Below are 12172 nucleotides of genomic sequence, written 5' to 3'. Positions count from 1 at the left end.
CTTTAGCCTTCTTGCAGCCGTGACTATAATGAAGTTGTGGTGGCCACTCTGACGCTGACGTTACCCAGAATTCTCTGGTGCATGTCAAGTTCTCAAACAGAGCTGTGTGGGAGACGGAACGCAGAACGGCTGTTATGTAAGGTCCAGAGAGGCTCTCACACTTGAGCTTGGTTCTCTACCCCCCCTTTCTTCTTCTTCTTCTCTCCACTCCTCACGCACTCACTCCACTTTTCTCCATTCCTCTGTTTCGACATTTCATAAACTCGACCCGATCCGTCTTCCTCCTGCAGTTATGTAAGCTCCACTGTGCCGTCTGTTGTCCCTCACACTTCCCGCTCTGCTCTGTCTCTTCTCCTCGCATCTTCTCTTCAGGCCCGTCTGCCTCTGCTTGTCCACGCGCTCCATATGGACTGTTCTGGAAGTTCTCGTAATGTCATCCCGGCGTAGAAAATGGGTTCATGTCATGATAGTCACAGGTGACCACAGTCCACATGACCTCTTCAGCACATTTCCTGCTTTGACAGCTGGTGGTCAGCTGGTGCTGTGAAATATTAGATGGACGTGGCGATGACGCGGATGTCCTGAGCTCCGGTGATGGAGAGAGATGGTTCACAGCTGCGCCGGAGAACCGTAGCTGCTCGTCGGTGATTAAGTGCAGTGATGCTTAAGCCGCCGCTCTCGTCCAGCCCCGCCCTCCCACCAGATTAAAATGGTGGCATTTTAATCACCGAAGGCCACCGCCATCATCTCCAGAGCAGACGCCACACGAAATGTTGGCAACAGATCCCGTTCTCTTTTGTTTTAATTTACGTGATACGTTATCTTCATGCTGGTGTACTGAGACATCCAGCCTTATCCAGAGCGAGTAGTGACAGGGACAGTGTCCTGCTCAGGGACACGATGGCAGTAAGTGGGGTTCGAACCTGGGATTCTGCTCTTCTGGTTTTTAGATGGGTGTCTTGTTTGGTAGAACGGAGAGCTGGTGAACCGCAGAATCCGGCTTCGTTGTGTCACTCCCTCTGGTCAACGTGCCCATTCTTACTTTGTCCATCTGTCCTTCTCTTGCAGGCACCATCTACCTGGCTCTCCCAGCACAATGCGGTCCCGTCAAGAGCTCTTCTCTTCAGCCCTTGGTAGGATGTGTGGAGGAATCCGCAACACACCAGAGCGGCGGCGTCCATTCTTCACCGTGACCGGGGGATTCCCGCCAGAGTCTGTAGCATCTACAAAAGCTTTATAAGGACCTGAACAGTTGGGCTGAGGAAGCCAGATGATCTTCTGACCGTCTGGAGGCATCCCACCCTCTTTATTCTCTTCCCTTCTTCCTCATCTTGGTCATCCTCCTCACCCAGCGTCCACCATTCGCCCCTCCCTCGCCACGGCAGTCCTCCCCCCCCGCTCCCGTCCCCACCCCTCCCACCACCACCATCACCCCCACCCACATCATCAACCCCATCAGCCCCACCACCCCAACCCTGTTACCATGGCTACAACTGCCCGCGAGCACCTGTTGGTGGTGCGGAGGCGGAGCCCACACATGCGCTACACGCTGGGCCCTGAAAACCTGCGCGGGCTTTCGGTCCAGGGCGGAGCCAGCGGGGACGTGGCTGGAGCTGTTGTAGGTGGCCCGGGGGGTGGCCCAAGACCCGGCCCATCTGACACACCTCTCGGGCTGCCCCGAGCCAACAGTGACACGGACCTGGTGACCTCTGAGAGCCGCTCATCACTCACAGCTTCCACCTACCAGTTCACGCTGGGGCGGGGCCAGAACCTGGTCATCTCCTGGGACATCAAAGAGGAGGTGGACGCCACCGACTGGATTGGGCTCTACCACATAGGTAAGCAGGACCTTCAGGATCTGGAGAGGGACCACTAAAGCCTCTTTGTATGTAAAGAAATGGTTAGATGTTTAGAGGACGTGAAGGAGGCTTCAAGGTCCTGTAAATAAATGCTGCTGTAAATGTTCTGAGTGTTTTTCATGCTGAAGATCCCTGGACCTTGTGAGGAGGAATGACCAGTACAGCAGTGGAGCTGAGGACTATTATCTGGTGACCTGTAATGTGGTGTGTGTGTGTGTGAAGACCACGAGAGCTGAGTCAGCTGTGCGGTATGGAGTACGGAGACACCGTGTCATTGGCTGCCTTTTATCACGTCCATCCGCTCTCACTCGTTTATCTTTATATTTCACTCTCTCTGTTCCTCTCACACTCACTGAAGGTCACCTTTTAATCACTCCACTCTGCTGCATAGTTCAAATGTCCAGTGTAGAGGTGGCTCTTCAGTCGGTGGTCCAACACCACGGTCCCTGTCCTGGGGCAGCTGATGGATTCTCCCCATGAAGGCAGCAGGCTTCTCCTGAATGGAAGTACCATTAACTCTGTGTGTGTGCTGGTCTGCTGTGAACAGGCCGGGAGAGGGGAAGTGGTGTCCAGTGAAAGGCGAGATTGATCTAGTCTGGGGGGGCGGGAAGGGGAATTCCTGAGACTCTCTCTCCGGGGCCTTGGCCCGCCAGCCATCGATCAGTCCCCCGGGGAGCTGTCCCATCCCTCACAGACGAGCTCGCCCGATTTACCAGGGTCTACCATAGTCTGTACTTGACCTGGAGTAAAGGAGGACTGGTCCTCTGCTGGTGGAGGGGAGGCTCCTCACATCATTTTGCCACGAAGTGACATTTTGGCTGTTGTGTGGCATCGTGGGCTTGGCCGGGCGTGAGTTGTGGATTGTTGGAAGTCAACAGTCACCTTCGTAATTATATAGGCTCTCAACCCTCACCGTCAATCTCAAGCAATAACTCTACCTTTTTTATTCTTGTAAAGCGACGGCCAGATGAAATGTTACAGCGTTCTAGAAGGTGTATTTCACCATGAAAGGTCCGCTAGAACAGTTGTCAGGTCCGGCAGCTTCTCTAGATACTTAGCAAGCATTTCTTTGTCAACATCGGCTGGTTGTGTGTCCAACATTCCACACCAACATGCTTTTTTTTAAAATAAATATGTCGAAAATTGCAGTATGAAGCCAATAGAATGCAAAGTGTGCACTGTCTCTGGGGCCTATGTAGCCCAGAATGCAATGCAGCGGTGAAACAACTGATGTAGCGAGTTAGGATATTTTGATCAATGGAACATTGTGAATGATTTGGAATGCACCGTTATAGTTTAATTTTATTTTATCATTTAGAAGTTAGGTTTGAGTAACACTGCACCCTTTTCAGTTCCGCTTTTCAGTTTCTACTGTTAATTTAAGTCCTCCATTAGTCATGGAATTAATACGCTCGGAAATCTCTGTAATCGGTCGGATTCATTCACAACAGCAGTGCTTTAATGAACGTTGACGATACAGACGATAAGAGCAGCCCGTGGAACATTCCTTGGTGTATTCTGCTCCGAGCTAGCTCTGCTAGCGTAGCTGAAGCGCCGTTAGCACGATGCTAAATGGCGGCGAGGAGCAGATGGGCGTCTGTGGGAGGGGAAGCTGACTCAGGAAGGGTTTTTATATATAGACCAGTATTAAACCATCTGCCACCTCCGAATCGCCGCTACGTGATCTGTCCATGTCAGGTGTCATGTATTAAGTATTAATAATCGATCTCTAATCTCAAAGGGGGAACAAACTTTTTTGCTCACCAGCCAGTGTGGCTTGTACATTTAAAAAAAAAATTTAATTCTGGGGCGAAGACATTAAACCCATTTAATCATACACAATTTTTTCAAATTTTCATTGATTCTTTACGCAGCATCACTCTTATGTGCTACAGAGGTCTGAAGATTTTACTTTTCTCATCATGACCACATTTATCAAGGTCTCAAATTCTTCACATCAAACTAACACAGGTATCTCTTTAAAATAATAGTTCGTGTCAGTTTCTGGTGCGCAGGAAACGTTCACCAAACGCAAGTAGTTTTTATTTTTTTATATTTTATGAAAATCACTTGAGAAAAGCAAATTAATTCAGTGATTATTTTCAGTATTTAATGTTTCCTGTTTCTGGTGGGTTTTATATCAGATGGAATATAAATGATGATTATGGCTTCGTTCTGCTTCTCTTGTAATAGCTGCGGTTTTATTATTGGTAATTTTGTCACTTTGCTTCTTTTGCTGCTTGTGTTGCACTCGAGTGTGTTGACTTTGGATGGTCCATGTCCTTGACGAGATTATAATTCGCACACACACACACTCGCACACTCTTTGTGTTCTCAGACGAGACGTGTCCTGCCAACGTGTGGGACTCCAAGAACCGCGGGGTGAACGGGACTCAGAAGGGACAGATCGTCTGGAGGCTGGAGCCGGGACCTTATTTCATGGAGCGTGAGTGACTGCGCACACACACACACACACACACACACACACTCACTCATCCCTGCAGCTGATCCAGATGAAGTTTCCGTTTTGCCAGTATATTATTTTACACTTTTTTTGTAAAATGTGTATTTTGAAGGTGTCAGTGTTCGTTTGTGTGTGTGCGCCTGTGTCCACCAGCTGAGACTAAGATCTGTTTCAAGTATTACCACGGAGTGAGTGGCGCCCTGAGAGCAACGACCCCCTGCATCACCGTCAAGAACCCCGGCGTCCTGGTCAGTGTCCTCTCATGCGTCCCCATGCCTCCACGATGTCATGCAGGCTGTAATGATCGCTCCAAACAGCCATCCTAGGAAATAAACGGTTCGGTAGTCTTGGGACTGGACTGACCGGCAGTGACGGTGGGGAAGGGGCGGAGCTAAGAATTTACCAAAATTGCATGGAGGAAGAGGGGGTTTATGGTAACTGTGTGAAATTACTGTTATTCCATGTATTTGAATTGGTTTTAGATGCATATTACTTTATTATGAATTTATGGTCTGTCCAGGGATATAAAGGCCTGCCCAAGTTGGTTGGCGAATGAGAGAGCTTGACTTATTTATATTTTGTATTTATGTATAATTGAATAAATGGAGTCGTCTTCACAGCCACCGTCACCGCACAGGGGGGTCTTCATGCCCCGTTTGCCGTACAGGGGATTCACCATTTCTGATTCTCTGCATTGATACCAGCTGGCACAAATTAATTTGATATGAAATGATGTGCACTAATCCAGGGTCAGAGGTGCAGATTAACGGGGCGTGGCTCCACCCGCTCTGCGTTTCAGCAGTAGTGTGTTTTTCAGCGGGTGTAATGTATGAATATCAATATCAAAATAAAAAAATGAAATGTGCACAACTTCCTGATGTGAGGAGTTGTTTATTTCGATACCGAATCGACCCTTTAATTGTGTTACTGTCCACAGCGCTGCTTTACGGTTTGTCCCTGATCATGTAGTATTTATATTACGTCCATTTTACACAGTAAAAGTCTGTCTGTCTGGGTGAATAAAATCCTTTTCTTTCTTCCTTTGTAGGCGGGAGCAGAGGGCCAGTTGGACAGTCAGGTGGTCTCAGAACACTGTCGCAAACTCGTCAGTTTTACGTTATCAGGTGTGTGTGCATGCGTGTGTGTCGAGAGTGGCCATTACTGCCTACATTTAGGTAAAGTGCTGCACTTAAGAGCGGAGCGGCGGCCAGCAGGGTCTCCGGCTGCAGGAATATTCTCCACTCAGGGTCGCCGCCATTGTTTCACTCTCAGTGGCCGGCCGATCCCATTTTCCCATTTGTAAATACAAACCCGAGGCTGACCTCTACTGCCACTCGGTGGTTACGATGTGTAACTGCAGGAGATGGAACGCACGTCACTGTGAGATAAATATAATTATTTATGATAGTAATTTATTTAATTCCAGACTAGAGGCCATCTGGTGCGTGTGTGCATCACTACATACCTGCTTCATTTCTATCCTGCCCGAGGCCATCAGGTTTTCATTGTGTGGCTGGATTTATGTGCTCCAGTCGCTTTGTGGCTATTTGATCATCTGTCCAAGTTAGCGAGAATGAAACAAATACGTTTTATATTAATGTTTGTAGAGTTTCTGGGTTCTATTCTAGACTGTAGACCATCTGGTGTGTGTGTGTGTGTGTGTGTGCGCTTTGTTCATCACTACATAGCTGAGGGCATCAGTTTTCATTGTGTGGCTAGATGTATGTACAGGGTGGGACATTTATATGGATACACCTTAATAAAAGGGGAATGGTTGGTGACATTGAACACATTTTATAAGTGGTCAGACACTTGTAAATAACTCATGAAAGAATAAAGTTACACCATTGTTTTTCTTGTGAAATTACCAATAAATTTGATGTCACATGACCCTCTTCCTATTGAAAAAAAGTTGGATCCAAGATGGCCAACTTCAAAATGGCCACTATGGTCACCACCCATCTTGAAAAGTTTGCCCCCTCACATATACTAATGTGCCACAAACAGGACGTTAATATCGCCACCCATTCCCATTTTATTGAGGTGGATCCATATAAATGGCCCCCCCTGTACAGGTTCTACCCCCGGATCACATACTGGTGGTCCACCGTCTGCCTTTCGCTGTGTGGCTGATGGAGAGAGAGGTTTTTAAGTCTTGTGATTATGTGTCTGTAGATATTCGTGCTCAGGGCCTGAAGAAGGGGATGTTCTTCAATCCCGATCCCTATTTGAAGATGTCCATCCAGCCCGGGAAGAGAGGGAGCTTCCCCACCTTCACCCATCATGGCCAGGAGAGACGAGCCTCCATCATCTCCAACACCACCAACCCCGTGTGGCACGGAGAGGTGAGGGCAGACGGAGACGCGTCACACGTCACACCTAAATGGCCCAGAAAGCTCCCGTGGCTCCTTCATCTGAGGGTGCAGCCGGGCGTGGCCGATGGGCTAATAATATTAAAGCCTTCTGGTGAGTGTGCACACGTCGTTTGTCTCCCCCTGCGCAGAAGTACACGTTTGTGGCCCTGATGACAGACGTCTTGGAAATTGAGGTCAAGGACAAGTTTGCCAAAAGCCGTCCAATCATCAAGCGCTTTTTGGGTCAGCTGACCATCCCGGTGCAGCGGCTCCTCGAGCGCCACGCAGCAGGGTGAGTAGAGACCCGTCACCACTGCGGTTGTCCCTGAAATGTCCATCTGGGGCGAAGCTCTGGCGTCTGACATTGTCTTCGATGTCCAGTTCGCTCGTCTCTTTGTATCTTCTCTGCTTGATGATGCCAGTTGCGTCCCACCTGCTCAGGGTCCCGGTCCCCGTCACTTTTTATTCCATCTTTAGTATGAGGAGCAGAGCATTAGAGCATCAGGGAGGTAGTGGCCTAGCGGGTAACACACTAGCCTATGGACCAGAAGACCCAGGTTCAAACCCCACTTACCACCATCGTGTCCCTGAGCAGGACACTTACAGGGACTGTCCCTGTAACTACTGACTGTAACAGATAATAACGAGACTCCGTCTTGTGATTCAGGGCCCACCCGGCGAGCTTCGCGCTGTCCCGCCGTCTCCCCACGGAGCACGTGAGTGGCCAGCTGCAGTTCAGGGTGGACATCACCTCCACCGGACACGAGGGTGAGAGACTCTTTCGTCCTCAGTGTTCACGTCCATTTGGAGTTTTACGTTTAAAGCCACTTCTTCCTCAACCTCAGATGCCGTGGGATCGTTACTGGGGGCTTCGTCCGTTAACGGGGACCCGGGCAGCCCGTCTGATGACGAGGACATGCTCCACCCGTCGTCCAGACTGCCGCGGGGACTGTCCCCTACCGGCTCGGAGGGATCTTGCGAGGGATTCCGGAACGGCGAGGGACTCTGCGACCTGGACGACATCCGCCTGAGGGACCTCCGGGGGGTGGCGGAAGGAGAGGTGGCCGAGGCGTCCCCTGGACACGCCCAATGCCAGGTCTCTCTGAACGATTACCTGGATGCCATCGAAGCGCCCAGAGGTCCCGGAGAGAGGCCGCTGGGCGCCGCGTCCCCAAAACTGCGCTCCAGCTTCCCCACCGACACCCGGCTGAACGCCATGCTGCACATCGACTCGGACGAAGACGAGGAGGGGACGCAGCGCGGCGCCGAGACGCTCACCGGCGGGCAGGAGAAGGGGGTGGAGACTGCCCCGGCCGCTCAGGAGGCAGCAGCGAATGAGGGAACGGACGGAGGAGAGGACGAGGTGGAGGAGGGAAGCCAGGGGGCGCCAGCGAGCGGCGAACAGCCACCAGAAAAGTCCACTCAGGTGAAGACATGCGCTTGGAGGGGACAAACAGTTCTGGTAATTTATGGTAAAGCTTGAATACGTCCACTTTTCACGTCATCGTACGTTGCAGGAAGGGGAAAAGGGGGCGGAGGCAGTACCTAAGAAGGAGAATGAGGAGGCGGGGCCTGCAGACACCACCAGCGAAGCCACGCCTACAGAAGAGGGAGGTGGGACCGCTGCATCCAACCAATCGGGAGTTGGCGGCGCCAGCGGCGTGGCGAACGGGGAAGAGGAAGGCGGTGAGGTGTGGCAGCGTAGGCGGAGCCTGCAAGCTTCCGCAAACAGCTCACAGGAGGAGGGCCCACAGCCTGTCGAAGGAGGCGGGGCTGCAGCTGAATCGGGGCAGGTTGCCATGGAAACAGATGGAGGGTCAGGTGAGCTGTTTTTTCCTAGAGAGAATAAGAATAATAAGACGTCTTATAACAGCGTTGAACTCCTTCACTTTCTGGTTTTATTCTTTACTAATTGATCCTTCAGTGTAGATTGTGTGTGTGTGTGTGTGTGTGTGTGTGGTGTGTGTGTGTGTGTGTGTGTGTGTGTGTGTGTGTGTCTGCCAGGATCTGCAGCTCAGGTGAACGGCCACCAGCCTGTTCGTTCCCTTCCCTCTGTGCGACACGACATCAGCCGTTACCAGAGAGTGGATGAGCCGCTCCCCCCCAGTGAGTGTGTGTGTGTGTGTGTGTGTGTGTGTGTGTGTGTGTGTGTGTGTGTGTGTGTGTGTGTGTGTGGAGGATGTTTCGTGTAGTTGAATGTGTGTGTGTGTGTGTGTGGAGGATGTTTCGTGTATTTGAACGTGTGTGTGTGTGTGTGTGTGGAGGATGTTTCGTGTATTTGAACGTGTGTGTGTGTGTGTGTGTGGAGGATGTTTCGTGTAGTTGAACGTGTGTGTGTGTGTGTGTGGAGGATGTTTCGTGTAGTTGAACGTGTGTGTGTGTGTGTGTGGAGGATGTTTCGTGTAGTTGAACGTGTGTGTGTGTGGAGGATGTTTCGTGTAGTTGAACGTGTGTGTGTGTGGAGGATGTTTCGTGTAGTTGAACGTGTGTGTGTGTGTGTGTGTGTGTGGAGGATGTTTCGTGTAGTTGAACGTGTGTGTGTGTGTGTGGAGGATGTTTCGTGTAGTTGAACGTGTGTGTGTGTGTGTGTGTGTGTGGAGGATGTTTCGTGTAGTTGAACGTGTGTGTGTGTGGAGGATGTTTCGTGTAGTTGAATGTGTGTGTGTGTGTGTGTGTGTGTGGAGGATGTTTCGTGTAGTTGAACGTGTGTGTGTGTGTGTGGAGGATGTTTCGTGTAGTTGAACGTGTGTGTGTGTGTGTGTGTGTGTGGAGGATGTTTCGTGTAGTTGAACGTGTGTGTGTGTGGAGGATGTTTCGTGTAGTTGAATGTGTGTGTGTGTGTGTGTTTTAGACTGGGAGGCTCGTATCGACAGCCACGGACGGATTTTCTACGTGGACCACGTGAACCGGACCACCACCTGGCAACGGCCCACTGCCCCGCCCGCACCGCAGGTGCTGCAGAGATCCAACTCCATCCAGCAGATGGAGCAGCTCAACCGCAGGTACAAATAAATATTACAAATATACATCATAGAAATGATAAAGTAAAAATGTGATCTTCTAGGCCATATTAATTATCATCATCATCATCATCTCCACTGTCTTCTGCCGTACATCTCTGAGCGAGGTGCAACTGGTAGACCTGCATTGTCCTCTTCCCAGACTCTTCATTGATTTGTTTGCTGTGTACAGTTGTGGCCAAAAGTATACTGTTTCTCACAAGTTTGCTGCTTCCGTTTTAATTATGGCAATTTGCATAAACTCCAGAATGTTATGAAGATGATCAGATGAATGACAAAGTCCTTCTTTGCCATGAAAAAGAACTTAATCCCCAAAAAAACATTTCCAGTAGATTTCAGCCCTGCAACAAATGTTCCTGCTGAGATCATTTCAGAGATCCTCTCATTAACACCCGTGAGTTGAGTTGAGGAGATGAAGGCTGGAGATCATTCTGTCCTGCTGATTTGAGTTAGAATAGCAGACTGGATGCTTTAAAAGGACGGTGATGCTTGAAATGTTAACCATGGTCACCTGCAAGGAGACACGCTCAGTCATCACTGGGTTGCATAAAATGGGCTTCACAGGCTGCTACCAAGATCAACCTGAATCAACCATTTATCAGATCATCAAAAACTTTGAGGAGAGACGTTGTGTAGAAGGCTTCAGGGAGTTCAAGAAGGTCTCCTAAAGATGATTGAGCTGCAGGATCGGGGTGCCACCAGTACAGGCGAGTGTGAGGGCATCTGCACGCACAGTGAGGTGAAGACTTCTGGAGGATGGCCTGGTGTCAATAAGGGTAGCAAAGAAGCCATTTCTCTCCAAGAAAACCATCAAGGACGGACTGATATTGTGCAGGAAGTGCAGGGATTGGACTGCTGGGGACTGGAGTAAAGTCAGTTTCTCCGATGAAGCCCACTTCCGACTGTTTGGTGCATCTGGAAAAATGATTCAGAAATGAAAAGGTGGGATCTACCATCAGTCCTGTCTCGTGCCAACAGTAAAGCATCCTGAGATCATTCATGTGTGGGGCTACTTCTCATCACAATTTTGCCCCAGAACACAGCCAGGAATAAAAAATGGTACAAAAACATCATCCAACAGCAACTTCTCCCAACCATCCAAGACCAGTCTGGTGAAGAACGATGCCTTTTCCAGCTTGATAGAACACCGTGCCGTACGGCCAAAGTGAGAACTAAGTCGCTCGGGGATCAAAACATTGACATTTTGGGTCCATGGCCAGAAAACTCCAGTTGAGAACTTGAGGCGGGTGGACAAAAAAAAACAACAACTCAAAACAACAAAATCTGACAAACAAGCACTGGTTTTGAAGGAATGTGTCACCATCAGTCAGGATTTGGCCCAGAAGTTGATTGACAGCTTGTCAGGTCTTTAAAAAAAGGGACAACACTGCAAATATTGACTCTTTACATAAACTTGATGTAATTGTCAATAAAAGCCTTTAAAACGTAGAAAATGCTTGTAATAATACTTGTCATTCTCACAACTTTTGTTGACAACTGTAGTGTGTAATTCGTTGTAATCTTGCACTCAGATACCAGAGTATCCGTCGGACGATGACCAACGAGAGGAGCGAAGAGCAAACGGCTGAGATGCTCTCAGATGATGGCGAGCTCCTACATCACTCCATTCCTGGTAAACTGTCCCCAGCGCACATGCATATTTATGTAGTTCGTGACACAGCTGGCATCTTCATGACGTCCATGTGTAATCCAGCATTCAGGGTCTTTCTAAAGACTTAACACAGACAGCAAATATACATTACACAGGGTGGTAGTAGCCTAGTGGGGGTAACACACTCGCCTGTGAACCAGAAGACCCGGGTTCAAACCCCACTTACTACCATCGTGTCCCTGAGCAGGACACTTAACCCTGAGTGTCTCCAGGGGGGACTGTCCCTGTAACTACTGGTTGTAAGGCGCTCTGGATAAGGGTGTCTGGTAAATGCTGTGAATGCAAATGACTAGTAGTAGGAATCATCTTTGCATATTCCTGTGTGTTGTGACTGTGTGTTACGGTATTTGTTTAATTCCCTGTGTGTGTGTGTGTGTGTGTGTGTGTGTGTGTGTGTGTGTAGAGTACCGGCGGGACGGTGCTACTGCTCCCGCCAGCTCTCGCTCTCGTCTCTCTCTGCTGCTGCAGTCGCCCAGCGCCAAGTTCCTCACCAGCCCCGACTTCTTCTCCCTGCTACATTCCAACCCTGTGAGTCCGGCCATCGTCCGGTTTTCCCTCCTATACACACACACACCACACACCACACACACACACACACACCACACACACACACACCACACACACACACCACACCACACACACACACACACACCGCACACGCACACCACACACGCACACACACACACACACACCACACACACACACACGCACACCACACACACACACACGCAAACACACACGCACACACACGCACACCACACACACCACACGCACACCACACGCCACACACACGCACACCACAC

At 49.8% G+C, this 12172-nt stretch overlaps 1 protein-coding gene across 1 annotated transcript in view; it reads left to right on the top strand.

Moving 5' to 3' along the window:
- LOC114791224 (E3 ubiquitin-protein ligase HECW2-like) overlaps nucleotides 1–12172 on the top strand; it is an 88785-nt gene that overhangs the window by 8967 nt on the left and 67646 nt on the right. Inside the window, exons 2-14 of the mRNA XM_028981873.1 lie at nucleotides 1069–1838; nucleotides 4198–4305; nucleotides 4477–4571; nucleotides 5372–5447; nucleotides 6499–6668; nucleotides 6827–6969; nucleotides 7345–7445; nucleotides 7523–8103; nucleotides 8195–8498; nucleotides 8682–8783; nucleotides 9529–9679; nucleotides 11230–11330; nucleotides 11773–11991. Coding sequence (XP_028837706.1) covers nucleotides 1484–1838; nucleotides 4198–4305; nucleotides 4477–4571; nucleotides 5372–5447; nucleotides 6499–6668; nucleotides 6827–6969; nucleotides 7345–7445; nucleotides 7523–8103; nucleotides 8195–8498; nucleotides 8682–8783; nucleotides 9529–9679; nucleotides 11230–11330; nucleotides 11773–11991 — 2506 coding nt within the window. The 5' untranslated portion in view covers nucleotides 1069–1483. The remainder of the gene's footprint in view (nucleotides 1–1068; nucleotides 1839–4197; nucleotides 4306–4476; nucleotides 4572–5371; nucleotides 5448–6498; nucleotides 6669–6826; nucleotides 6970–7344; nucleotides 7446–7522; nucleotides 8104–8194; nucleotides 8499–8681; nucleotides 8784–9528; nucleotides 9680–11229; nucleotides 11331–11772; nucleotides 11992–12172) is intronic.

This window comes from Denticeps clupeoides, chromosome 5 (assembly GCF_900700375.1).
Source record: "Denticeps clupeoides chromosome 5, fDenClu1.1, whole genome shotgun sequence".
Classification (NCBI taxonomy): Eukaryota; Metazoa; Chordata; class Actinopteri; order Clupeiformes; family Denticipitidae; genus Denticeps; species Denticeps clupeoides.
Note: the sequence above shows the minus strand (reverse complement) of the source record. Positions and strands in the feature narration are given on the sequence as shown.